This window comes from Podarcis bocagei, assembly GCF_964188305.1.
Source record: "Podarcis bocagei genome assembly, chromosome: 5".
NCBI classification, from domain to species: Eukaryota; Metazoa; Chordata; class Lepidosauria; order Squamata; family Lacertidae; genus Podarcis; species Podarcis bocagei.
Genome location: NC_138129.1, coordinates 35,778,753 through 35,806,509, shown reverse-complemented (window position 1 = coordinate 35,806,509; position 27,757 = coordinate 35,778,753). Strand labels below are relative to the sequence as shown.

Genomic DNA, 27,757 nt, shown 5'->3' with positions numbered 1-27,757 from the left:
CTGGGATTTATCCATCTGCTTATCAGTTCCTAGCAGTCTCTGTTTATCATACTCTGATCTGTCTTACTCATAATGTACCCCACATGTTATGGTTCGGGATGAGGACAGGAAGCATCAAATGCAGGTTATTCTTTCAGGTAGAGAGCTTAAAAGCTACTTTCACACTGGGAAAACCTGATGGAAAAAGAGCTTTAAGCTCTGTGCCTTGGTCAGCCAAAGGAAAGGTTTATCCTGCAATCTTGAGCTGTGGGTGTTTGATTTCTGAGATGAGAGAAATGAAACTTGGATTGATGAGGGATCTCTCCTGCCTCCCAAAGTACTGGGAGTTCCTTTCACAAGTATAAAAGATACTAAGACTAATTCCATAGAATAAGTGTTACCCTCCTAGACTGTATTAAAGGCACAGTAATATTATACCATGATCAGGAACTTTGTTATGACTCAGGTATTTCACTTGCCAGTGTAGCATCACTGTTCATTCAAAGCCTGCTGTTTGATCCACTAACTAGAACTAGGGTGGTTGGATTAATTACTCTCTTAGAATCTACAACTTTTTATAATAAAAGAAACAGATTTGGGTTTTTTGGTTAAAATTTAGTCTTTAATTGTTACTTTAAAAAATGATTTATTTTTATCCATATTGGTTCAGATGGTCTGTTCCATTTGTGCAGCCACTGAATTTAACTCATAGGTTCCACATATAATTATTGAATATCAATATTATTTCATTAAACTATTTCATTCACATATGATATTAATAGGCAGAGAGAATGAAATTCGTAGCTGATGAAGCAGTAGCAAAGCAGAAAGAAATCGACATTCAGTGTCAGCACAAAATAACTGAAATGGTAGCACTTATGGAAAAGCATAAGGTAAACACAACTTATTTTTATACATACAAGCTAGAATCAAGAGAAGGGCCATGTGGGATGGAGCTGGAGATTGCTATATTTGCTGCATTGGTTCTCATTTTCCAACACATGAGCTATTATTTATATTATATATATTAAAATGTACTTTTAAATAGTGAGATCTGCTGCAGCAAAAAAGTAAGTGTAGCTCCAGTTGTAGCAATTTAAACATTTGCATTTTCATGAGGTATTTAATTCCCGCCTACTTTGGTGTGTCAGTTATTTATTTATTTATTTAAAAAACCCCCAAAAAACTGGGGTGTCTGAAATTGTGGTTGTGTGTATTATCTGATGGGGGTGTAGGTGTTATATTGATTTATTTATTTCATAAAATTTGTGCACTGCGTGATTGAAAAATACAACCTATCAAAAGGTAAAACATTAAAATAAAAAATACAACCATACTTAAAAACATATCCAAGTTAAAATACTAAAGCAGATTAAAATTACCTTGATATATGTGCCGTTAATCAGGGACGCGGGTGGCGCTGTGGGCTAAAGCCTCAGCGCCTAGGGCTTGCCGATCGAAAGGTCGGCGGTTCGAATCCCCGCGGCGGGGTGCGCTCCCGCTGCTCGGTCCCAGCGCCTGCCAACCTAGCAGTTCGAAAGCACCCCCGGGTGCAAGTAGATAAATAGGTACCGCTTACCAGCGGGAAGGTAAACGGCGTTTCCGTGTGCTGCGCTGGCTCGCCAGATGCAGCTTTGTCACGCTGGCCACGTGACCCGGAAGTGTCTCCGGACAGCGCTGGCCCCCGGCCAATAGATGTGAGATGGGCGCACAAACCCCAGAGTCTGTCAAGACTGGCCCGTTCGGGCAGGGGTACCTTTACCTTTACCTTTATGTGCCGTTAATCTTTCAACATGTATTTATTTATTTATTTCATTTCTATACCACCCTATACCTGAAGGTCTCAGGGCAGTTCACATAAAATATCAAATGCATAAAATAAAAATAAAAACAACAACTCAATAACCCCCCCCCAAGCGATCACTTGCTCCAGAACCTTGCCCAAGAAAGGGAGAATAGCAACTGTCCAGTAGTTTGTTAGGTTTTCTGAATCCAGGGAAGGTTTTTTTAAGGAGTGGTTTTACCACTGCCTTCTTCAAACAGGCAGGGACCACCCCCTCTCGTAAACAGGCATCAATCACCTCCTTGGCATAGCCAGCTGTTCCCTCCCTGCTGGATTTTATCAGCCAAGAAGTACAAGGGTCTAGAGAGGAAGTGGTCACCCTGACTGATCTGAGGACCTTGTCCAACTGAAACTCATCCAACACAACAGGACTAGACTGTGCTCTGGACACTCCATGAGATTCATCTGCTATAACAGCATCTTGGTGGATGCAAGCAATTTTATCCTCAAAATGCTTTGCAAAACAAGTCACAGTGAGCTACTATTGGTTCTATAACCTCCTTTGAGCCAGCCTGTAAAAGGCCTCGTACAACCCGGAAAAGCTCTGCTGGACTACATGATGAAGATGCAATGGAGGCAGCAAAGTATGCCTTCTTTGCTGCCTTCACTGCCACTGGGTAGGCTTGATAATGAGTCCTTACCAGTGTTTGGTTGCATTCATTCAAATATTTCCTCCACTTGCGTTCACTTGTATACTTAATATTTTGTTTTTTGTTTTTTACATCTTTTTCCTATTGTGAAATTAGTGCTTATATTCATATAAATAAATATACATGTATACTAAAGTGGAGGGGAGGAATCAGACAAAATCTACACCCATCTGGAAGCACCCATTCTTTTAGGCTAGGATTATATACTCACTTACCTCAGAATAAGCCTGATTGAATTCCATTAGGATTTGTGCATAAACAGATATTATGCTGCTAATTATCAGCTGAAATGAAAACAATTCAGGGAGAGGGAAAGCAACTGGAGCTGGTCTCTCAGCAGAGCTAATAGACTGGTGCTGCTTACCACCTTCCTCTGCTGCAAGCAGGCAGAATAAGCAGTTAAATATTATATGTGAATTAACATATGACCATCTCCTCTATGCAGCATCAATATGATAAGACAGTTGAAGAAAAAGATGCAATATTAGAATGCTATAAGACAAAAGAACAAGAGGTATCATCAACAATAGGATCTTTGGTAAGAATATCTCCTAAACTATTTCAGCCATGGTGTGGCTACAGGTTATCCATTACTGTCCCATCAGTACCTATTTCTATATTTTATTATGATTCACTGCAGTTTTTTTAATCCAATGGAGGAATTTTTGTGTGGGAACTAGAAGTCACTGTCCAATTTTGAGTCAAAATGAAACCGACAGCTTTCTTAAATGTAGACAAATGTTATAACTATTTATAGTACTCCTGTACATCTATAGAAAACATGAGGGACAAACTGAAATGAAAATAAACGAGACAAGGAGTACTGATGAAGATATATATTAATGGTGAATTGAATTCAATAATGTGGCTTTTACTGTAGCTGTCAGATCACTATCTGCCATGCAGAGAGAGGCACTTTATTTTGAAATCCTTTAACAAAGAAAGGTTGAGTTAAATTTTTTTTAATTGTATTTAATTTAATTTAATGTATTTTTTCTGAAAAAGTTGAGCATGTGAACGAGTTTTTAAATAGAGTCTGAGCTACTAAGTTTTTATCTAATTATCATTCTCAGAAAAATGAACTTTCCAATAAGAAAAATGAACTCTCCTCCCTTCAGGAGCAACTTAAAATAGAAATGGAAGAGAAGGTATATCTTCTGGTTTTTAAATTTTATGCGCACAATTCTGTGAAAATAATCTGGGTTCCTTTATGTCTAGGAGTTGTTTTTTACTTTTAAATAGCCCTAAAGAAGAGTGAATGACACCCAGTGGCATATGCTTCCAAGGAATAATGATGAATTTGCCTTTTTAAGACAACCATTGTCTGACTTATAAAAAATGCTTTTTAAGCAAATGCTTGTTAAACACCTGAAGGAAAAGGGAGGGAAGGAAAATAGGAGTTGTTTTTTAATAATAAAAGCACAAAAGCTTCATTAACAGTATTGTTCAGTAAATTGTTCAAACTGTTGACATAAAGAATACTGTTATGAGTTTTTTTGAGGAGTGGGGGTCTATTAGACTGCAATTCCTGGATCCAGCAAGTGTTAAACTCTAAGTAAGTTTTCAAATTTCTGGAACAGCATTGTGGCAGGGGAATAGGAAGTGGTGTGTGGTCGGTGCAGTGCACCCTGGGTGTCATCACAGAGGGGGGGTGACAAAATCCCCCCCCGGGTGGATTGTGCTGCTGTGCTGCAATCGGCCCTCCACCGGGAGAATTGTATCACCACGCCATGATCGGCCCCTGGGAGGATTGTGCCACTGCACCGATCGCCCCGCCCCCTGGATGGATCTCCCCGCCCCCATAGGTGGCTCGCCTCACCCCCATGTGCACAGCATGTGTGCCACTCCCAGTACCTGAGCGGCTAGCTCTGCTGCTGCCTCGTGGTGAGGTAATAGGCCATAAAGGTAACAAAGAATGTGCCTCTGTGCCAGACAGCAAATGGGTCAGTCCCCCTCCCTCAACTCACTGGTAACTAGAAATACAAACTCTGGGTAAGCACCTGGAACCGCTGGAATCTTGCACTCCTCAGAGATTGGAGTGATGTGCAGCAATGCATTTATGATATATATAACATGATTAGCCATGCACAGGTCATCTGTGCTACGTAGAGACCTGCTCTGTAAAAGTGGTGGTGATGCAAGCTGAGCAAATCACATTCAGATTGAAATGGAATTAAGACTTGTCAATTTGTATTAAGCACCCAAGTGATAGTCCAATCAAATAAATCACTAGAAGCAATTTTTACCAAGTTCATGAGGATGCCTGGGGGGCAGTAGAGCTGTAAGTATTGGCTTTGGGATCACTGGTGCTTATGATGAGAAAGTGGGGGGAGGCTGAGGTGATGGGGAAACTGGCATGGTTTAGGTGCACCAGTCGAGCCAATCCAGCATTCCAGCATCCTACCTGTCAAACAGTAGCAACCTGGCTGTCAAGAAGCTAGCATTCCAGCTATCCCACCAAGTAAGCCACTTCTGGCACAGTAAAGAGAATTACCCTGGAAATCCTTACATAGAAATTGCAGAAACAAAAACGAAGTACTTAGTTCATTAGTTTCCCGCAGATTTGCAGTGATACTTTTGTGCTAGGTAGCATATACTCAGTGAGGTCAGGGCAAGATCAAAAGAAATATATTTTTGGACCTTAAAAATTATTTGATCTAGATTGACTATGGAGTTCTCATCTAGGTAATGCTTCACCAATGATAAAGGATAATTTTAATTGGCCACAGGATTCCCCTATACTAGGGGTATCTAGCCCATGTCTTTAGTCATTTTTGGACTATAATGTCCTTGAACCTTGACCGTTAGCCATGCTGCCTGGGACTGGTGGGAGTTGGAGTACAACAACATTTGGAGGCTAGGATGGCCATCAGAAAGGGGCAATGGTGCAGACCTGGCCTCACGGTATTGGTAAATCACTGGGAGGGAGGGAGGGAGGGAGGGAGGAAGGAAGCGGCAAGATGGCAGGGAGTTTGGTGCTATGAAATGTACTGGTGGAGCCAGCCCAGCTGTCCTGCTGGTGTGTTTGCTGAATGCCAACCTCCCCACCACCTTGCCTATTCCTCTTTCCCTCCTGATAAACTGCAACAACACTGCTGCCAGGAGGCCAGGTCATGCAGTTGCTCCCCCCCACTCAACCTTTGCATTGGCTGCTCCTGTCAGGAGAGCAACAGGTTATTGTAGGAGCCATTAGCTTAAATCCATTTTGTCTGTCTTTTGAGGAATTGGAGTATTAGACCTCAATAACAGTTTGAAACCACCATTCTATTTTCTACTATTCCACATGCAGTGAATCAGATTTCTGATCTTCTAAGATCATTCCCTACTAAATGGAAGATGACTCCCTATATTAAGATAGACAAATGTGCGAAATCTGAAATCCTACACTTTGGAACCTGTGTTTTGTTTTGTTTTTGCCTCATGGAATGTACAGCAGCTTTGGTGGTGGGGTAAGCACATTCTTTCCACAGTGCACGAACCTAATCCACTTGGGGTGTAGGGGGTCCTTCATAGCTGATTTTAACTTTTAAAAAACAACTGTGGTAGAGCTGATAATGGTTTTCTGAGCTTCTCACTTAAATGCTCCCTTATCGTCTTGTGCTAATAAAAAAGTATATTTAAATAGAAAACTTCAAAAGTTTTTTTTAAGTTGCACTATTTCCCTCTGTCTAGGAAAAGCTAGCGAGAGAAGCAAATAAAGGTGACATTTCTAAAAAAGAAAAAAGGCATCAGGTGACCATTACTTCTGTTTTTCAAAATTATTATGCTTTGCTACAATATAGCATTCAACTTTTATTGCATAAACTACCTGATACATGCACTGTGAAGTAGTAAAATTTTCCAGTAAAATTTGTTGTTATGGTAGTTGTGTTCTTCTCATACTTACTCCATATTTTTATGCTTTCTGTAATTAATTGTAGAAAACACAAACATCCTTCATGGAAACACCTAAAACCAATAGCCTAGATTCTCCATCTCTTCATTCCAAAAATAAAATGTCCCAAAAATTTACACCTGCTAATGTGAACAAGTTGGAATACAAAGAAAAGTCTTCTTGGACACCTGCCAGGGTTTGTTTCTTAATATATTACGTTTTAGTTTTATGTACTTGTTTGTTATCTACTTGTTTATCTATATTTGTTCAGGGTTTGATTTAAGATTCTCATTTCTAAATGAAAAAGTAGATTTTGTTTTTCTTTTTAAAAAATCACTATTTAGAAAGTAATATTTAGCTTAAAGTTTCTATTCTCCAAACTTCACTGCTTTTTTTTTTTTAAAAAAGATATTTATTAGAGGTTTAGAAATTACAGAAAAAAGGAAAAAGGAAAACAACAAAAAATTCAACAAGACATACATTTCGATACATAAAAAGGAAAATAAAAAACATAAAACCAATACAACAATACAACAATAAAAAACACACATCCAATACTCCATATCTTTATCTTTCATTTGCTTGTTTCCTCGACCTCCTCACACCTCCCTTTTTGTATTCTAGTTTAGTTAATTTTTCCAGCAAATTCTTTTCATCTTTCTCAATTTTTGTTAAGTTATTTATCTTAACGGTCTAACATATTAATTCACTCAGCAAATCCTTGCTATCTTTCACTATGTTCTGTCATTCAATTTACCTTAATTTATTTTAACCTTATCTTACCATAAAATACCTTAAAACTTAAAACTTAATATTTATTTATACCTAACTCCTTATATCATTTATACTAAAGCCAAATAGTTTCATTCTAACATTTTTCCTAATACTCATTAGTTTTACACTAATTCTCAAAATAATTTTTTTTAATTAAAAAAAAACTTTCTTCCAATCTTCATCCAATGTCTCTTCTTCCTGGTCTCGGGTTATGTCAGTCCTTACTGTCCATTCCATCTAGTCCATCAACCTGGTGCTCTTGTGTCCGAGGCTCTTAAGTCTCTTCCATGCCCCTTCTGCAGATCTTCTTCTTGTTTATACCTGCATTTTACCTTGTCTTCTGTTGATCTTTTTCTTAGTTTCTTTCCTTTCTCATTGAGGAATAGGACTCGGGGAGACTCTGACCCAAAGATATCTCCATATCCCCTCAGCAGATCAGCCCATTCCCCACAGTCCCATTCCCCACACTCAGCACTGTAGTCCAAAAAGTATTTAAAAACATGTTTCAAAGACCCTCCAAAATTAAAAGCCCCCACAACTTCAGACCCCCCCTGGCCCACTCCAGATTCAATCTTCAAGAACAGCGGTTTATGCTCCTGCAGGGCCTCGGGTCCTCCATTTGTGTTACTTGAGGTTCAACAGCGACCTCCTCCATTATCTTCTGCACTTGCACTTGCCCTGTCAAAACAAGTTCCTGAGTTGGTTCCTGGATGGTTTCTATATGGGTATTCGCCGTTTGTCCAAAGTTTTTGACTGCAACAGTCATCAAATCCATCTTCTCGTGCATCTGCTCCAACAAAGCGCTTGTCTTGCAAAAAGCAAGCACCAAAACTTCTTCTAAACACATTTTTATTCAAGGCCAGAGTCTAGTCTCACGATCCTAATCTTGCAGCTGTAAGATCCCCAGATCGACTCCAGCAACAATTTAACAAGCTCCCTCTAGAGGAGACAATTTCTATTTGTATCCATCTTTTGTAAACAGGTCCAACAAAAGAAAATTACTTTCATTTTTCATATATTTTGTATCTTTTGATTGCAAAAGGCAACATTGGAATCAGTTTGTTTCTCTTTTTTTTAAACTATCTGTCAAAAAAACCCGTTCCATTCACAGTCAATGAACTTCCCCAATAATTTCTGTCTCTGGCACCCCGTTCCCAGGTTTGAGACGGTGGAAATTTATCTTTCTTTACTCTCTCTCCTGCAGGCTTGGACAATCAAAATTCCCCCCTTTTCTCTTGCTTCCAAAAGGGGTTTTGATGGTTATAACTGAAGGAAATTTAGTCCTTTATATGCGACTTTCCAGACTTTAGCTTGCAAATTTTTGCTTCAGTCTATTTACAAAAAGCGGAAGGCGGACTTCCTGTTTAGACCTTCCTGCTTCGGTGCCAAATTAAAATGTTTCTTAATCTAATTTTCCGTTTTACTCACGGGTACTTGTTGAGAGTCCAATTGTCCACAGGAAAAAGTCAGCGCTCTCCGGCAATGGCTGTGCGGCTTCACTCCGTAAAAGTAGCAGTCGATTCAAAACACCGCGCCACTCACCCCACGTCGCTTCGGATCCCTGAAAAGGGGTTTCCCTGCGAGTAGGGGAGGCGCTCCTGGTGTCAGCCGAATCCCACGTTCCCAGGCTTCCTCCGCCTGGGATTTTTAAAGGGTCTCCGCCTTCGCCGCGGCGGCAAGACCCAATTTTCACGGAGCGGGTTCCGTTGCCGCTAACCCGGAAGTCCCTCCAAACTTCACTGCTGCCCTGCCCCATCTGGTAAGTGGCAACAGTGTCACTGTCAGGAGGGCAGTGGCATGGCATTGCCCCACTGCACTGGCTGCTTGTAAATCCATGTCTTTGTTGTCTTGTGTTACCTTTATTTCCAGATTTCTGATTATTTTATTTTTTTGTGTTGTCTATTTACCACTTTATGTAATTAATGAGTGATGCAATATTCCTTCACTTTATTGTGATTTGATGGCTCCTCTATCCTCAGCTAACCAGTAATGTAGCTTGTCACTTTTAAATGCTGTAAGTAAGCAATATAGATCAGAAGCTCCATCCACTGACATTAACTCGTTTAGGGTGTAGGTTTAATGTGTAGGTCTGTCATCTATCAAAGCTTCACTAAGCACCCAGATGGTAGAGTACTAGCGAAAATAGCCCCCATCATTTAATACTGATAAGATAGCTGGGTTGCAGAGTTACGTACTGGGGAAGATCACTTGCCACTCTTGTTGTTACTTCATAATTGCCTTCCACATATATGTCTTAAGGCAACATACACACAGAGAGAAAGAACACTCATCATTGCAACCAGCCAATAGGCATCTGTAACCCATACACAGAAGCGGCTCACTCAGTGGTGCAGAGCTGCAATGCTACCTTGCCAGCAGCAGCACTGCCACTTACTCAGAGGGAATACAGTGCAGGCTGGAAAGCTAGCTTTGCATTTCCATCCACTAGGCAAGTTGCTTATACTTATGCAGCACTAGCTGAGAAAAAAAGTTGGAATCCACTTCAACCACATGCATTTATTTCACAACAATTTTTTATTTTGGGAAAGCCTAAGAAAGTTTGTAGGGACCACTCCTTTACAATCTACATATATCTTTTTGGGATTAATATTTTCCTTTCTCATTAATCTAAAAGTTTTTCACCTTAACCAATCAAGACCTACAAATTTCCTTACAAATCAAGTCTTCTGTGCACAAAAAATTGTTACATATATAGTTGAATCTCCATATTTTGGGGCTGCATTCATGGTTTCTTATATTGGGACAGGTCTCACATGCCCAGAAATTACAGGGCATAAGGAGCTGCCTGACAGTACTATCTGTACATAGCATAATTCTAAAGAAAAGGATCTGTGAACAAGGGCTTCTAGGTTTAAAAGAGTCTTTTTTTAAAAAAGGTTAAAGTTAGCATCATGGATTTTTTAAAAAATATTTCTTTTATTCCATATAGACTTACACTGTGAAAACACCTCCAAAATCTAAATTACTAAGAGAAAGCACCAGCCTACTTTCAGAAGAAGTAACAAAGAAAAAAAGAAAAGTTCTTTTAGAACTGGATACTCAGTCAGATACCTCTGAGAACGACCTCCTGGTATTAGTTTGAAAATAAGAAATATATGTGTGTGTGTGTGTGTAAAGAGGCATTTGAAGTGCTTTTTGTTATCACATGCCATTTCTTTTGCTTTACAACATAAAAATATGCCCCCCTCCTAGCCATATAAATGATTCCATGGATTATCTCCCCCCCCCCAAAAAAAAAGTAACTGTTTTTCTCACCAGAACAGATTATTACTACTCCTTGATCAGATGCCCTTGGAACCCATGAAGTAACAACTAACCTAGCCAGATCATTTTCCCCTCAAGGTTCACATAGGTCTGAACAAAAAAACAACAACCCTTAGATAGAGGCATATATTATGTTTGGTAAATTTCTTTTGATACCCCCCCTTGGATTGAACCCCCCCCAGATGCTGGACTCCTATCATTACTGACTGTTGGCCATGCTGACTGGGTGTTATGAGAGCTGAAGTCCAACAACTTCTGGAGGATTACATGTCCCTGATTTAGAGCTTTCCAAAGATCTTTCTAATTGTTATCGAAAATTCTTCCTAATTTGAAATGTCATAGAGTAATATAACTAACCAAATTATTTCTTGATGTGTAATGAAAGTCATGTCTATCCAGTCTTCTGTAGTTTCCATTACATACTTATATGAAACATAACACTGTTTTTAGATTGCATAATATTGTTATGTGTTCCCCAGTTCTCTGAACAGTGAGATGGTCTAGAAGCAGTACTATAGGGTTTCATTTCCTTAATGAAAGAGCTAGAGATTCTTGTAATAATTGTTTCTTTGTTTTCCCCCTATATACATACAAGAAGCAAGCAGTCTCCTAAAAGCAAACAGCATTGCCACTCAGCCTGTTTTAGTTCCCAGAAAACAGCTTATAAAGCCCCAGCCTTGTGGCTGCACTCCAGTTCTTAGCTATTCCCAGCTACGCCCTCTCAGTGCTCTTCTCTTTGGGTGGTGTCCAGCTAAGTTTTAATCAGAGTAGACCAAATGAAATTAGTAAACATGGCTAAGTTAGGTCTACTTATTTCAATAGGTCTACTTTGACTGAAGCTCAGTTGAATACCACATTTTGTTTCCTTCTTGGTTCTGGACCAACATACATAGTGATAACATAAAGCATAAGGAGCTGCCTTACATCAGGTTAGACCCATAATCCATCTAGCACAGTACTATTGATATGTACCTAGCATAATGCTGCACACAAAGATCTGTGAACTAGGGTCTCTAGGTTTAAAAAGTCATAGGATGTTTTTCCTTATTCTTAAACTGGATGTGTGTAATGAAATAATTTTTCCATGTTGTATATTGAAAAAGGAAAAGAAAGACTCTAGATGTTACTATGCATTTATTTTAAAAAAACAATTTCTTTTCAAGAGCATCGTTTCAGAGGAAGAAATGTTTAAAAAGCTATATAAAGATTATCCACAAACTTCTTGCCTATGTGTCATGACACCAAAAAAGGTATCTTCACAATTTTACTAAAAGCCAAAACATATATCACAATTGCCGTGTTAATAAAATTAAGTGAAGTTTTCATTTTTGTGTACAGGTTCACATGCCACCAACTTTGAAAACTCCTGGATCTTCTGTTAAGGTTGCAGCTTTAAGAAAGATGCGAGATGCTGGATGGACTGCAATCTCCAAAGTGGATAGAAAGAAAAAAATGAAAGAAGCTGGAAAACTTTTTGCATAAGTGAAACTTACTGTAATGTTGAACTAATTGTTTAGTTTATCATATTTGAATACTCTGCCTTCATTTCATTTTTGTTCCAGTAACTTTTTTTTAGAAAATAGGGTGTCCTGAGTCTGTTAAAAGGGCAGGAAGTGTTGGAATAATTTAAATATTATAAGCTTCCCCAAGAACTTATGTTCTGATCTATCTCCTGTAGGTACAGGTGCATGTGTGGAAAAGAATCAATGTAGGGCTCAGTAGACTCCTCTTTCTTCCCACCCCTCCCTTGCTGGATCTAGAGTACTTTTGCACAGGGCCATCAGGAGAAAAGGTTAGCTGGATGCATACATGGTAGGCTTGATCAGGGTTGTAAGTAATGACCAATGCATAGCATTCTGTGATCAGCTAAGGACCAGCAGGGGACAGAAGAAGGAAATAGTGCTCCACTAAGTCCTCTGCCAATCCTCTCCTGCATGCTCATTTGCATGTATAGGTTAACATAAACAGATTAGAAATGTAAGGTTAGTGAAAGAATGAATCAAAAAAGGCTCATGTTATTTATTTAAGCACAATATTACCAATGAAATTGAAAGTCATTCGTTGTCACTGAGTAGCAGATAACTGTATTCCACTGCTGGAAGTGTTCCTTGTTTTCAAATAAATATACTTTATTAATTTTATTTTCTTATTTTTATTGAGCTGGATAGAAGTTCAAATATTTATTGAAGCCACTTTAAAAGAGTTCCTGTGCTCCAACAATTATATGCCTCCTGGTGGTATTTGAAATGTTCCCTCATAAGTTGAAGAAAAGTCCACTTCTTTTTCACCAGGCAAAAACTCCAATCTGTATTGTCCAGGTTGAGCACTAAATGGTAACTGAATCTCATCAATCTGAAGCTCATCATCGTCATACACTGTCATGTTGGAATTAGAAATTCTTGGTGCATCATATAAGCCTCCTGATATTACAAGTGTGTCATCTGGAGTAGCATATCTGTCCACTGTAAACAGTTTTTAAAAAATAAATATTACTGGGAAATGACGAATCCAAAAAGCTAAAGACTTAAAATCTTCCTTGTGCAATGATACAATTTAAGTAGTATTCATAGAAAATTGCCAGTATCCAGTTCAGATGTACAACATATCCAGTGAGGATAGAAATATGTTTGCATGGGTTCAAAGCAGCACATGTGAATGTTCTAGTTCCTTCTTTCAGAGGCAGCCCCTTACACTGGTCAAAAGGGTCATTTGCCTTTTGCAGTAGCACCTCAAGAGAATCAGGGGGCTTTGATAAGAGCATAAATAAGTTTTTTGCATGTGTGCTCCCAGTACTCTGTGCCCTTGGCTATAAACATTATTCCTTTACATTTTTTTTTTTAAAAAACCACCAGAAATATTTTTTAAAGCTAAACATTGATACTCAAAAACTCTCTCATACATTTCTGTCTCCTTTTCTCTCATGCATGCATTTAGGCTGTATCCTTTCCCTACAGGAAACTGTCACATTGTCTGGTAAACCCAATGTTTCCTGCTGCTGAAACTCCACTTCCATTTCAGACTATACACTCCACACAGCAAACAGCTAATTTTACCACTAGACTGAGAAACAGCAGTAGTACCTCTTGGAGCTGTTTTAAATTGTTACCATTTGCTGTGCCATTCCATTATTTAGCATGTAGTGGTTGGTAAGTGACTAAGGGAAGACAGCTACTATGAATGAAAATAAAAAGCTGAGTATTGCCCCTTCCCATAATTACTCACTAGTCTTGTACATGATATTGGTATTTGATTTAAAATATACTAACCTGTTTCAAAAGAGGCATCATAGAGTGGATGATGGGAAAATTGGTCTCTTCGTTTTCGATATTTATTGAAAATATATATAATGAATCCGAGAATTGTCAGTGCGAGAACAATGGCAAAAAATATGGTTAGGATGGTATCTGAATTGCTTAAACCAGCTCCTTCTGCTGCAATGAAATAATACAGAAACCCTACTTAGTTTGAAAAAGCTCAGTAAAACTTAGACCTACCTGCCTGTGGACTGTCATGCTCTAGTTATCTCCTGCTTGGACTACTGCAATGTGCTCTTCGTGGGGCTACCTTTGAAGAGATCTGTATTGGTTCCCAGTACATTTCTGAGCACAATTAAATGTGCTGGTTCTGACCTTTAAAGCCCTAAATGGCCTCGGTCCTGTATACCTGAAGGAGCGTCTCCACCCCCATCATTCAGCTCAGACACTGAGATTCAGCACTGAGGGCCTTCTGGCGGTTCCCTCATTGTGAGAAGAGGTTACAGGGAACCAGACAGAGGGCCTTCTAGGTAGTGGCGCCCGCCCTCTGGAACGCCCTACCGTCAGATGTCAAGGAAATAAGCAACTACAGTATCCTATTTTTAAAAGACACCTGAAGGCAGCCCTGTTTATGGAAGTTTTTAATATTTAATACTGTATTGTTTTTAATACTCGATTGGGAGCTGTCCAGAGTGGCTGGGGAAACTCAGCCAGATGGGCGGGATATAAATAAATTATTATTATTATTATTATTATTATTATTATTATTATTATTATTATTATTATTATTTTGAAATAGCTTAGTGTGCTGCTGACTGCAAATCAGTGTGGATGTTTATTCAGACATTTGTCCAATCAATGATAATGGGACTTCTAGATAAGTATATTTAGGGTCTTGGGGGTCACTACTAAAATAGTCTAGTTATTGCTACAGATGCTTTCATCATGTGTCATTTTCAATATCAAACAATTTAAGAGTGACTTCTAATGTGCATACAAAGGAAGGTAAACATTGTTCCAATATGTCCTTGTAGTCTGATGGGATACCTTTTCCCAAGAACAAACATGCTATTTGGAAGCAATAGGGGAAAAGCTAGGTGTGGGAAGGGTGATTTGGAGCAGATAAACAGGAAGCACTCCTCCGCCTGCCACTTCTCTACACTTAACATAGCTTTTCACTATAAAACAACATCACAGCATCAGGTCTCAGTTTACATGTGTTTGCCTGTAACTTTATATTTTGTCCATCAGACCTACCTGGAAACTGAATTGCTGAAACTGAAAGGTAACCCTTGCTGGTGATAGGTGGTGCAGTACTAGAAGGCTGGACTGTCGGTTTTAATGTGGTAGCTGAAGTTGTGACATTGAAATCTTCAACTGTGGCTTGATGTGTAGAATTAGTAGAGAATGACTCTGTTGGAAATGTCATCTCAGTTTTGGCTTCAGCAGTCATAGCTGATGTTTCTGTATGAGGAGAATGGGTGCTTTGTAGAAGCGTAGGAAAGTTGGTAATATTCACTGTTGTTGCGAATGTACTCAAGCTGGCACTTCCATTCTGCAATATAGTGATGTTGCCTGCTTCTGTACTGGAAACGGTCAGCCTTTCAGTCCTGGATGTAGTATTCATTGCTGGGATGTAGTTTGTAGTCTGAAGTGAAACTGCCTTCAGTATGATGGAGACTACAAGGCAAACATATGTTATTTTGTCCATCATAGCTTTCTGTTTTTTCCTCGTCAATTATGTTAGCTTTTTCTCCTGTGGAAACATATTTAAAACAACAATAACAGAGTTATGAGTATAAATTAAAATTGCATCTGTAGGTTCTCTGCAAAAGCACTTAGAGGTGTAAAAGAGCAGAAGGCATTAAACTCTATCTTCTCAATTAATAGGTCTTTCATATAAGCCATACACCTCTCTGGTCTGAGAGAGACACTGAGAGAGACAAGTAGGATTAGAAACACACATCCCCTGTAATTACCAATTGATTCTGCCCCTTGAGAGGTAAGAGACAAACATGGATGCTCTGAGTAGAGCCAGCAGAAGCCTTTACAACTAAACCAAGTATTTCAATGCTTCATTGTCAATTCTGTGGCTTATTGAAGGCATGTACCTCAGCAGAAATACATAAATGGAGCCTTATCATGTCACAACTGTGATAGCATGTTTTCCTTGGACTCGGCTTAACTTTGATATATGCTAGATTCAGCCCTGAGCAATTAATTTACTGAGTCTTAGATTCCTATCAGTAACACGTGAAAGGTAGTGTCAGACCTCACAGGGCAAATAGGATCAAGATGATTGATGCAGTTTGTAATCATGAGCTGTGAATGTGGAACAATAATAATTGGCCTTTGGCATACTGAAAATTTGTAACCTTTGCCTCCGTTGGGGCTTATCAACACTGTACTCTGCTAGGGTATGAATACCCTGTGTTAATGTGAAGGGCTTAACAGTTTTCATAGCGCTACCAGAACCAGATATTCAAAAGAACTATGCTGGTAAGTTATAAGATAAGATAACATTCTTTATTTTGGTCCAAAGACCCACAGAAGAATTTTCAAAAGCAAAATAAAACAGAAATACAGGGAAAGGATTCCAAGGCGGCCAATATGTTTTATCCAGAGCATGTAAGTTTCTATTTCTTATTACTTCTAAGAGGAATTTAGCCACGGTCAGGGTAGTATTGTTTGACATATCTCCAAGGAGGTACTTAAAGGTAGAAGGTTTCAGATTTTCCAGTTAAGTTTACCAATAAGGGTTTAATTAATTGATCTCTGGCTTGTTTGAACTGCTTACATTGTAGTAGGATATTCTTCATAGAGACAAAACCCTGAGAACATAAGGAGAGCCTATTCTGATAGGGTATGCCAGACAGTCTGCCGTTTAGTACTTCTGATGGAAATACATTTAGTCTGGCTTTGGTGAATAATCAACAATAGAGACAGACAGATTCATGAAATACGATGGTAACTGAAAATCATGGCCATAGTGGATTCCATATGCAAATAATATTTGCTTAACAGGTTGTTAACTTGTAGTTGACCTTTATCTTTGAATCTACTGCTGAATCAGGAGACAAGGAAACATCTTATTCTCCATCTCCTGCTTGCTGGAAAGAACAGGACTTGAATTATGAATCTAAAGATAGATTCCAGCCCAAGACATTTCGGCACCTGAGGTGGACCCAAAAATGGCTCTCTCCTCTCCACCAGGAAAGAAAAGGTGAGGAAAGATATACATCAGGAACGGGCGCGGGGGCAGGGGGAGAGATCAACATTGAGACCCGCTGCTTCAGTGGATCCTGCTACCTGAGGCACAAGCCAAGTCAAAGGCTGGAATAGGGAGGGACAACAGAAGGCATGTCTGCCTACTCCTCCAGTTCATCAGCATAATTCAAGTTTAGAAGGCAATTCCAAGCTCGCAACCTGGCAAACTGACAAGAAACTGCAGCAAGTAGATTTTTTTTAACATTATTTACGTGCTTGTCTACACTTTCTCTTGTCCCATGCCTAGAAAGCTTGGGCCCAAGGGGTTTTCCACTTCTCCTGTGCTTTCTAGGCACGGGTCTGAGTGGTTTTCTGTTTGTCCTACGGCTTTTTCTAGGAAAACTTGCTCTCTACTGCTGAATCACAAATCCATGGAAGACCCAATTGACATTTGCTCTGATTCAGCAGTACGGAGTGGGTTTTCCTGCGGGAAAGTGGTGAGACAAGCAGAAGTGTAGACAAACCCATACTTATGTAACTCCTGCTTCTCAGACAGGCCCAGAATCCCTCCAAAGGACTCTTCTTCAGCTTGAGATCTGTGATTCATCCAAAGCAATACACTCCCCTAACACACACACACACACACACACACACACACACACACAATCCAAATCTCTTGAAACTCACCAAAGATGATGATGGCAGCAACGGCCCGAGTAACAGATACTTAGCCTTAGCGTGTTTCTGTTTGTTTAATTACTTGGGATATGTTCACTGCAGGGCTGGGCAAAGCCCATAGAGATCTCTATGGTAACGGAGAACTATAAAAGAATTCTAAGGTTAGTCATGCAGAACAATTATTGGCTGGCCTGGCCTGGCCTGTCATTTGAATATAGCTGAGTAACTTAACAAGAAATGATATGTATGTACCACAGGATTGTGTTTCAGCACAACATGAAATGACAGGTGTATCAACAAAACAGTTTCTACAACTATTCCCATGAAATGTTCTTTCCCAATTCTTAAAAGGAAGACTTTAACAAACAGTTTCCTTCTCAAGAGTAAGAAGAGTATTAAAGCCACTGTGCTTTTGATCATAGCCCTACTTATTTTTCAGAAACAAGAGAGAGAGAGAAACTCAAGTCACATGATAGTTGCATCATAGAGACATTCCAAATCAGAACAAAGTTGGATACATGATCTGCATAGAAAGAGGGCTACAAACAAGAAGGTGAAAAGAATTCAGTGCAAATAACAAGCACATGGGTGGCTAATGGGTGGCACTCCAGAGCCTGTTGAACTGCAATTCCCCTCAGTCCCAGCCAGTAGTGAGAGATGATGTGAGTTGTACTCCAACCACACCTGGAGAGCCGCCCATTAACAGAGGCTGTTTTAGGGGACACAGACACCCTTCCAGAATTTCTCACCAGTTTGTTTTCTGATGAGTACAGAAATAGTTTAGGAAAGATGTAGTAATTAACCAACAATGTTCTGTAGTCTGGTTTACCTTGGGCTGCAGAGATATGACAAGAACATTCTAGATGTCCCTTCCCAGATTTGCCACAGCAGAAACAGAAGACTAATTCATGAGGAAACAGAAGCAAAGTCTTGAAAAATGAATCTTGTTTGACAAACCAAGCTGCTCTTGTGTTTGCTGGTTATTTTCCTCAGACTAGAAACTAAGCCAATCTTTCACATATGAAAAAAGTAACAACCATACTTATAGTTCTGAAGTCACTGTCACAAGTCCAATGCCGCACCATTAATATTTTCTAGTACTCATCCTTCAGAAACCAGCCACATCTGCTCCAAGATTCTGGGAACAATACTTTACCTTACATATAAGCAGGAAGTAAATGTACTCAAATTGTTAACCAATTAGGCCTGCGAAAACAGTTTAATGATTCATACTGCAAGTGAATGATTAACCTGTGACTAGTGCTGGCAAGGATTAAATCAATCCATCTTTTTCATACAAAAGGTCACAGAAAAACAATAACTCAGTCTCAAACCCAAAAGCAAAACACGGATAACAGCAGTCCAGTTCTAGGACACCTCACTTACCATGTGTTGATCTTATAATCCAGTCTAAGACATGCTTGAGTTTTGGCTCTGCATTGGATGCATTCAGATGCTAATGGCAAGAGTGTACTTTTCCAGGAGTGGATACTGGTCCATGGTGATAATGGAAATGAATGCTCCTACATCAGCATACCACATATAGAAGTGTCAATCTAGAATCAAAACCTACCAACATCTGGCAAATCCCTGTTCTAGTTCAGGAACAAATTCTCCCTAACTGGACATTCAAAATATTGTGTATAATCTGTATGCTCACTTCAGAAGCACAAACTGCTGTTGCTTCCTCGCTGCCCATTTTTCCTCCCCAACCCATGCTATGCTTATTCTGATGCATTCCCAGAATCTTAGAATTGTAGAGTTGGGAGCAACCCTGAGGATCATCTAGTTCAGGCATGTCCAACCAGTCTATTGTGGGGCGTCCCTGGTTGATCCTGGTTGATCGTGTGATCCTGGCAAAAAATAAAGAAATCACTCCCAGTTTTTTTTATAGTGGGAGTAGATTGCAGTCTCTTGGGAGTCGGACATGCCTGTCTAGTCCAACCCCCTGAAATGCAGGAATAGTTATTTAGATTTATTTTATTCTACTTATTTAGATTTAGTTTATAATTTTATAATAAAAAGCACAATAACCGAAGAACACAATTTGTACTTTGAAACTTATAAATGAAGGTGTAAGCCATTGCAGCTTCTAGACTTTGAAAACAGGAGACAACATTTATCTGTTCCTACTTGGGCAATATAATGTGGCAGCTAATGCTGGGGATGGGGGTGATTGCAATTATTGATGAGAGATCATTATGAATGCACATTAAGGACACTTGAAGGGACCCTAGATTCAATTTTGTGACAACTTAGGGACTATCCAGATTTTTTTAAAAACTGTACACTCCTGATGATTGGTGCTCAAGGTGGTGTCTGGCTGCTTCTATGCAATCCCAATTTCAATAGTGTTTGTGCCTGCAAAAGTTTCAGGGCAGACATACTGTTTCATTTCCCATTGTGACTTCCTTCTGAAATCCTAACTTTTCATCCCACAAATCTTCCAGGCTTTGATTTGTTTCATTGTCCCTCCGTTGTGTGCTGTAGCAGAATAATTAGGTCTGCATCCCTTAACCATCTTTTCAGAATACTGGCACATTTTTACAACAAATATGACATCATTGTCTTGCCTGCTTTTAAATAGTCATCTTTTGCATTTTCTGTAGCGTCGCTTATCATTGAGGCACATCCAGTGCCCCGATATTTGGGTTCCTGGGATTACTCATCTGACGGCAACACGGCAGCGGTATCTTCTGTTTCATGAAAGTGCGACTCGTTGATGTCAATGAGAAGGATGTTTTGCTTAGGAGAAAGGTTAGAGATGAATGATTAATACTTAAACTGGCTGTCATTGGATGGAGATCCTAGAGTTTAAGTGGCACATGGACAAGTCATGTAACCAGCTGGGAAGCAAGTGTGCCTTAGATAAAACAGAAATGGAGCTGGAATACCACGGTATAGTAGATTCTGAAGAGGTCTCTTAATGAGGGGAATTGTGGAAAGATCTGGTACATGACAAAGGAGTGTATTCAGAAAAAGGCATAATTACAACCTAGTTAAAGGGACTTGGAGTGAGGATTTGTCTCCTAGATGAAACCTCAGAATCTTCAGCTGAGGAGCTGTGAAGCTGGTCTGGCATTTAAGACACGTAAATACTTTATTTATTCTAACATAAATAATAAATAATAATAATTTTTTTATATTAAAATATTTACAACCCACCTCTCATGAAGGCCTACACAAACCCTGGCAGCCGTTTCACAAATTTCATTAGACCAAGTATGCATTTGACCAAGTAGGCACATTTCAAGCATCAACCTCACCCCATGATGATATCTGTTTTCTCTTTAGCTAAATACATCTGATAGATGCCCAAGAGGAGATTCCACACCCCAGTTCACACCCCTTCCCTACCTAGGCAAAGCAATAATGGTCCAAAACATCTACCTCTGAAGTTTGCCTGCTTACAAGCCCTGCCTTGTATTGTTACACATCCTCTCCCCATTGGTCAGACTCCCTCATCCACTCCCTTTCCACCCAAGATATAAACAAAGGCTCTTAAAAATAAATAAATGAGATTTTGTCTTCATGGGAACAACTTAAAGAGCTATGCATATTCCTGGCATGTTAAGTGGACCTTGATCTGATGTAGGGCAAACTAGACACTGAGTATGTCTAGAGCCAATATAGTGTAGTGGTTAGAGTGTTGGACTAGGGTCTGGGAGATCAGGGTTCAAATCCCTACCCGGCCAAGAAGTTCACTGTGGGTCTATTGGGCCAGCCACTATCTCTCAGTCTAACTTGCCTCAAAGGTTGTTGTGAGAGTTGAGGGGAGCAGAGAGAGAAAATCTTGGAGAAAAAGGTGATGTTGCTGTGCTACAACTCCCATCATCTTTGACTACCGGCCATGCTAACTGAAGCCGATAGGAGTTGGAGTCCAACGACTTTTAGAAGGTTCATCTACTGGCTTTAAAAGTACATTTTACCTACTTCTAAGTATTGCTTCTTTTTCTGTTCCATACTAGTCACTTCTTTCTTCCTTTCTTGGAATAAATTTTGCTGAAGGGTGCAATAAAAATGTTTTAAATAAATAAAATAATGTCCCACCAGTGTTTCAAAGCTGAACAAAAGAAGAAATAGAACCCGCTCATGTAAACCCATTGTTCACCCATGGTGATGATTGCTACACTCAATCCAATGCACCATTATCGTGCTAAAATTAATAGGACCATTGTACTGATGCTGTACTTACATTTAGATGTGGCAATGTTCCAAAGATATCATATGTGAAGACTCTCCTGGGTTCTCAGACAGAGCACCTGACAGTCATTCTCTGAATGTACCCCTGCTTACTTCCTCACTCTTGCACAATTTATTTCCTGCAGAAATCCAGGGTCTACCCATCTACTGAGGGCCCCCATTTCTGAATTAGGGTCCCCATTTCTGAATTAGGGCCACCTGGGAAAGATTATTTAACAATGAGATAATAACAAACTCATGTCCATGTGGCTTTGGGCAGCAGGAAACAACGGAGCATGCCCTTCTTTATTGCCAATATTATATAGACATTTGAACTAGGTTTATCCAACCCATCTTATATAAGTTTCCTGGGCATTCAGAACAACACAACATCTCCATATTACTACAGGATGAGACCCCAGAAGTTACATATTCAGTCGCCAGGTTTTGCGCTGCCATGATAGATGTTCGACGAAGAATGGTCTATGCTACAATTCAATCCTAAACTGAAGGCCCATATTGTTAGATCTGCACTTCTGAAGCCTACCCCATTTAGCTGTGTTAACCGATCTTTTATTTTTTCTTATAAATTTTTACTCACCCATTATCTATGCTTAATTAAGTATTCTATGTATATGTTTGGTTCTTGCTCTTATTTATTTAATAATTATTCGCTTAGATTCATACTGTTATGCTATTTATTTAGATGTTTTGCTTATGCCGGTCTATGACCGTAATAAAATACTTGACTCATCATAACATATGTTTGAGAGATTTATTATAGATAGTCAAATTAATTAGTGTTGCTTTTAGACACTTAAGCCCCTTTTGCCATGATGTAGATCTATTTTTAGAGACCTTGAGAAGAGAGGAGAAAAAATAATGTCCCACGGATTGAATAATGAAAATGACTTCGCATGATCCACACTTACCATTTCTAGGCACAGTCCTGAACTACAGGGATGCATTCAGCTGAGGCCACATACATACTATACCTTTTTTAAAAAGGTAAAGGATCCCTGGACGGTTGAGTCAAAGGCAACTATTGGGGTTGCGGCGCTCATCTAGCCTTCAGACCAAGGGACCCGGTGTTTGTCCACAGACAGCTTTCCGGGTCATGTGGCCAGCAGAAGAACACCGTGCCAGAAAACAGAGCACATGGAAACAATTGGCAGGAGCTGGGATAAAGCAACAGGATCTCACTGCTGACCTTCTAACTGGCAAACCAAGAGGCTCAGTGGTTTACACCACAGCGCCACCCATGTCCTATGTCCCATGTCCCCACCTATATCTATACTTTTAAGGCACATTCAAAGCACATTCTTTCTCTCAAATAATTCTGGCCACTGTAGTTTGTTAAGGGTTGCTGAGAATTTCACATATAGACCTCTCTGTTCTTCCATCACCATTCAAATCTATCCTAAGACCCCCTGTTCTGCAAACTGGGTTTGTTTCTCTTCCATGGCAGTTCTTTCCCAGCAATTACCAATGTCAACAAAGGCTTTCCTAAATCCATATATATGTATTTTCATGTTGTGGTAAGTGAAGAATGAATATTAAATTAATTAGCTGTGCCATCCAGCTGCTAGGCGGAGATGTTATAGTTCTCCATATCTCAATTACATTTCCTGAATGGACAAGTATGAATCTTCAGTAGATATTACAGAGATTAGAAGTAGCAATTAATGCAATTACATAAACAGGTAGATCAGCCAGGAATTAACCAGAGGAGTATAAAATGCACTCAGAGTTTGTGCTGGGTTTATTGCGCCTGAAGCAGAATCAATGAAGCATCTGGTTCTTGTGTGAAGGAAAGAGCCGGTTGACGGTCTTTCCAGTTTGGCATCACTTCACAGCTGATAGGTGGGTGTCTGGCCAGTGTTCCAGGTTTTGCCTCTATGTAAGTATGTGGGGAATTCAGGAATGATTGCATATTTGTAGATGTTGGCAACTTGTGCCCTACTGTCAGGGTGCCTCCAGAATCCACACTACCACTATTTTGCAGGAGGGATTTAAGTGTATATCATAAATTTAGACGTGTGCAATTAAATTGCTTGCTCACCCTAGTACAACAAATCTACCTTTTTAAAGACAGGCTGCTTGCAGTAAGGAAAGTCACAGGAAATGTACTGAAAAGCATGGAATGAATTAATGAGTTGCAGGAAGATGTATGGACACTGCACAAGCAAATCAGGATGGATGATCATTAAAGACCAGACATGGGCTTGTATCCATTATAGCACTAAGTAAATGTCTGCACAATGCAAGGATTTCTGCTTGCACAATAGAATTCACCTTTCTCCTCCCTTGTGCCCCGCTAAATCTGTTCTGGCGGTTCTCCCAACTCTCCAAAGCAGATTTGGTGAGGCTGCAGAGTGTGCACGCAGGGAGAAAACAGGGAAAAATCCTGACGCACAAGTAGTTATCCTTGCACTGACGGGATGAGGAAAATGGATACTGCCCAGTGTATAACCTCTGTGTAAGCTTTCTGCAAGCAAATTAGAATGAATGTTCAATGAACAGGTCATTTGGAGGAGCCCTCAGAAAAAGGACTTTTCCTAGGGAGGATTCTGTGGCATCAGCCAGAGGCTTGCCATTCTGTCATTGCTTTGTTCGTTCAACCTGACACTCTTAGCAGAAGGAGCTCTATTTTCCCAAGCGATACTATAATACTAGCTTATGGCTTGCAAATCCTGAGCATTATGTTTGACCTCTTTTTACAGTATCATTAACTTTGGTTTTACTGGGGCTGTTCTTAGTTTGCACAGAGGTTTTAGACTGAGGCAACCATGTACTGAATGTTATGTGTTTCTCTGCCTAAAGAAAGGGAGGCTCAAAAAATTACCATTGCTTCTTTATTCCAACATTTAAGAATGCTTGCTACTGCCTGATTAATAACAGAACATAATCATTATTGTCCAAGTTATATGTGCATGCACCCTGAAGCTCAAGGGTACTTTTTAAGCATTGCTGATCCTTAGATATGCAAGCGCATGGGAATGACAGGAGGAAGAGAAGGGCAAGGTAGCCTTGATGCAGAGATTCTCTGTGTCAGGACAATTGTCTTTCTTCAAGATACTCCTTGTCTTTGCAGATGTACATATTATAGTTTAACTAGGAATTTCCCACTTGGACCTGCCCTTGCTCAATCTAGCTAGGGCACAACTAGCTTACTAGTTATTCTTTATGTTTATGTACACAGAGAACCCATGTACCTGATTGCATAGAAAAAAGATCAGAGAGTTTGGCAATGGAGACTGGGAAAGTCCCTTATATTCTGTTAATAAGCTACTCCTGACATCACAATGTCTAAAGTGACTTTGCCTTGCTTTGTTTTTGCATGCAGCATGAATCCTTCCCCTTTCACCTCTCTCTTCCTAGTCTTTGCCCTGACTTTGGGGCAGAGCATGTCCCTTTGTGTCCCCGTTGAGTACATCATCCACGTGGAGAAGAGAGAATGTGCCTTCTGCCTGGCCATCAACACCACCATCTGTGAAGGATATTGCATGACACGGGTACGTTCTTACAACACACCATTGAGTCCCTTCTTGGTTTTATAGAAAAAAAGAGTGTTTTAATAAGTAGCTTAGGCTTTAGGAGTAAATAGGAAAGGATTATTAGACAACAGAGAAGATGAATGAGGTGATATAATGGTTTGAGACATTATACTAAATGTGGAGGTGAAATGGGAGACACTGGAGTAGTTGAGGCTTTGAATCAATGGACTTTTCAGAGACATGGAAGTGATCAAGGACAGTTATCTGTCGCAAAATATCATCTTGCTTCTACTATGACATTTTCTTAATTTTTGAGGAAATGATTTTCCTTGAGCACATTCAAGAATTATTTTTTGCTTTTTTAATTCTCATGAAATTTGGGTTAGCCATGTGGGTTATAGGGCACTAAAGGAAGTGGAGAATGTGACTTCACCCCACCAGCACACAGCAGGCCCTCACCCATTACGTGATGCTGGCTTAGGGTTGGTGTTGTAGTAGCTCTTCCTCATGGTCTTCAGTAATGGAGTGCCAGGAGTGTGGGTAGAGAGAGGTGGAATCAATATGACACTCATAAATAGCAACCAAAACAAAAGAACAGCGATGAAGGGCTGTAGGTGAGAAGAATGTGGCCGGGGGGGGGGGAATTGCAATTACGATGATGACCATCAATAACTGATGGGTGGGAACTAAGAGCAGTATGTATTGGCAACAAATTGGATCTGAAAAATCAAAGGTCATGGCGAAAGATTGCACTCAAAAGGGTACCTGAGCAACAGGTTGAAAAGCAGGATTAGCAAAGTTCTACCAGTTTAATGAAGGTAAATGTTGAAAGAATGAGCACATGTTCAGAAAGCAAATGGCCACTAGAAAAGTGGAGGGCCAATTCAGAAAGTGAAAAAACCAAAATACAGAATTTCAGATTAACTATTAAAGTAATGGGACAAACCAAAAGAAGAGGGCCAAGAGGTCACAACCAATCTGTGCATATTTAGGAATTTGATCCTGCTCAGCAACCCTTCCCCAAATAATCATACCAAGGAACTACACAAGGAACCGAGCTCGTACCACAAATTCAACATTATGGTGGGACTGTGCCTGTCATAGCTTGAAAACCCATCACAAGGATGAAATGGCCTTTCTTGCTTCAGCAGCAGTTACAAAAATGTGACCGTTGGGGAGGTGTGAGATGGAGAGATTTCTATCTGAGCACAACATAAATTATGCGGGTAGGATTAAGCAAAAAGCAATAACCACTGGCATTCTCTTACAGGACAGCAATGGTAAGAAGCTGCTGCCCCAGAGAGCCCTGTCCCAGGAAGTGTGCACATACAAGGACATGGTGTACAAGACTGTGATGATCCCTGGCTGTCAACACCATGTCGTCTCCTACTATTCCTATCCTGTGGCCGTGAGCTGCAAGTGTGGGAAATGCAACACTGACTACAGCGACTGTGTGCATGAGGCAAGCAGCACTGATTATTGCACTATACCTCAGAAGCTACATAACCTATAAGGTCCCTTCTTTCTCTCTCTTGCACACAAAGACACACTATCCCTCCTGTCACATGGCAAGTTTTGGGCATCCAAGAATAAATGGAATGGTTAGCATATCCAACACTTGTTATGTAAAATTATTTAGACAATTATTTTTTTTAAAAAACAATCAGCTGCTGTTTTCCATTTTATCTAGGACTCACAGGCACAAAAATAATTTTCAGCAGTGTTACAAAGGCGCCTCTGACCGTGTGGTTGTACAGACACAAGGAATCCACATTTCTTTGTTGGATTCATTCTCCTTCCTGAGGAAAAGCAAAACAAGCCAGCCCCTTCCATTCATGCTTTGACAGAGGAGGGAAGTTGTGTGTTCGGCCGGAATTGCTACGCTGTTCTCAGCACTGACAGCTACACCAATATTTCATTAGCTCCTGTGATTTGCTTGCCAGTCTTTGCCATTGCTGTGTCAACTGGCACTCCAAAGACTATCTTACTATATCACAAATAATTGTAGACAGCATCTGTCATGGATGCTTTAGCTGGGATTCCTGCATTGCAGGGGGTTGAACTAGATGACCCTTGGGTCCCTTCCAACTCTATGATTCTGAGAAATTCCATGCCATAATAAATTAGGTACCACAGGACTCTTGGTTTTCTTTGGACTAGAGTGCCAGTTGTGTTCACTGTAACACTGTTAATTAGCCATATAAAATAATCATGTGTATAATGAAGGTAGACAACTGTGGGGGGTGGGTGGGTGGTTGGGGCGGGGCAGGCAGGGTATAACTAGAAACTGAACCATCACCCAGAGCATAGCAAAAGCTACTTCTGTGAACAGACATAGTGACAGGTGGTTGCCTAGTGAGCTATATGGATAAAGCAGGTCTTTCAGAAGACTGGGGTCATTTCAATTCATTTAGAAAATTGGCAAGGCTCACACAAATGTATTCATAAGAATGTGTGACGATAGAAGGATAAGCGATTTAAGAAAAATAGAGTTTCACCCAAGTTGTCAATAACACATGTAAATATCAAAGGGT

The 27,757-nt window shown here is 39.9% G+C and overlaps 3 protein-coding genes across 15 annotated transcripts in view; 2 read left to right on the top strand and 1 right to left on the bottom strand.

Annotated features, from left to right (window-relative positions):
• SYCP1 (synaptonemal complex protein 1) overlaps positions 1–12,546 on the top strand; it is a 62,059-nt gene extending 49,513 nt beyond the window's left edge. For all 8 annotated transcript variants that reach the window (XM_081194682.1, XM_081194687.1, XM_081194683.1 and 5 more), the window contains exons 25-32: positions 762–872; positions 2,918–3,010; positions 3,546–3,620; positions 6,145–6,204; positions 6,393–6,542; positions 10,071–10,211; positions 11,569–11,655; positions 11,744–12,546. In XM_081194682.1, coding sequence (XP_081050808.1) covers positions 762–872; positions 2,918–3,010; positions 3,546–3,620; positions 6,145–6,204; positions 6,393–6,542; positions 10,071–10,211; positions 11,569–11,655; positions 11,744–11,887 — 861 coding nt within the window. In that variant the 3' untranslated portion in view covers positions 11,888–12,546. The remainder of the gene's footprint in view (positions 1–761; positions 873–2,917; positions 3,011–3,545; positions 3,621–6,144; positions 6,205–6,392; positions 6,543–10,070; positions 10,212–11,568; positions 11,656–11,743) is intronic.
• LOC308587285 (uncharacterized protein) lies at positions 12,514–18,679 on the bottom strand. Of its 3 annotated transcripts, none has more exons than XM_081194782.1 (5): positions 18,587–18,679; positions 17,554–17,687; positions 14,917–15,415; positions 13,672–13,836; positions 12,514–12,867 (listed from the first exon to the last, which is right to left on the bottom strand). In XM_081194782.1, the coding sequence occupies exons 3-5, from the start codon at positions 15,371–15,373 to the stop codon at positions 12,626–12,628; spliced, it is 864 nt and encodes a 287-aa protein (XP_081050908.1). In that variant the 5' UTR covers positions 15,374–15,415; positions 17,554–17,687; positions 18,587–18,679; the 3' UTR covers positions 12,514–12,625. The 3 variants fall into 3 exon arrangements, with proteins under 3 accessions (XP_081050908.1, XP_081050907.1, XP_081050906.1); XM_081194781.1 differs by having other exon boundaries at positions 18,374–18,662; XM_081194780.1 differs by having other exon boundaries at positions 17,554–18,662.
• On the top strand, positions 15,422–26,874 carry TSHB (thyroid stimulating hormone subunit beta). 4 transcript variants are annotated; one of them, XM_081194810.1, is made up of 5 exons: positions 15,422–16,287; positions 16,733–16,882; positions 20,154–20,301; positions 25,073–25,241; positions 26,494–26,874. In XM_081194810.1, the coding sequence occupies exons 3-5, from the start codon at positions 20,267–20,269 to the stop codon at positions 26,734–26,736; spliced, it is 447 nt and encodes a 148-aa protein (XP_081050936.1). In that variant the 5' UTR covers positions 15,422–16,287; positions 16,733–16,882; positions 20,154–20,266; the 3' UTR covers positions 26,737–26,874. The 4 variants fall into 4 exon arrangements, with proteins under 4 accessions (XP_081050936.1, XP_081050937.1, XP_081050935.1 ...); XM_081194811.1 differs by lacking the exon at positions 16,733–16,882; XM_081194809.1 differs by having other exon boundaries at positions 15,422–16,882.
• Positions 26,875–27,757: the final 883 nt, after the last annotated feature.

Excerpts from the sequence above, each read along its gene's own strand:
- LOC308587285 (XM_081194782.1), bottom strand. The coding sequence starts at position 15,373 with ATGATGGACAAAATAACATATGTTTGCCTTGTAGTCTCCATCATACTG. Across the intron at positions 13,837-14,916 it reads TTCAGCAATTCAGTTTCCAG|CAGAAGGAGCTGGTTTAAGC; the intron begins GTAGGTCTGATG and ends ATTTCATTGCAG. Across the intron at positions 12,868-13,671 it reads TGATGCCTCTTTTGAAACAG|TGGACAGATATGCTACTCCA; the intron begins GTTAGTATATTT and ends AACTGTTTACAG.
- TSHB (XM_081194811.1), top strand. The coding sequence starts at position 20,267 with ATGTCAATGAGAAGGATGTTTTGCTTAGGAGAAAG. Across the intron at positions 20,302-25,072 it reads ATGTTTTGCTTAGGAGAAAG|CATGAATCCTTCCCCTTTCA; the intron begins GTTAGAGATGAA and ends TTTTGCATGCAG. Across the intron at positions 25,242-26,493 it reads AAGGATATTGCATGACACGG|GACAGCAATGGTAAGAAGCT; the intron begins GTACGTTCTTAC and ends ATTCTCTTACAG.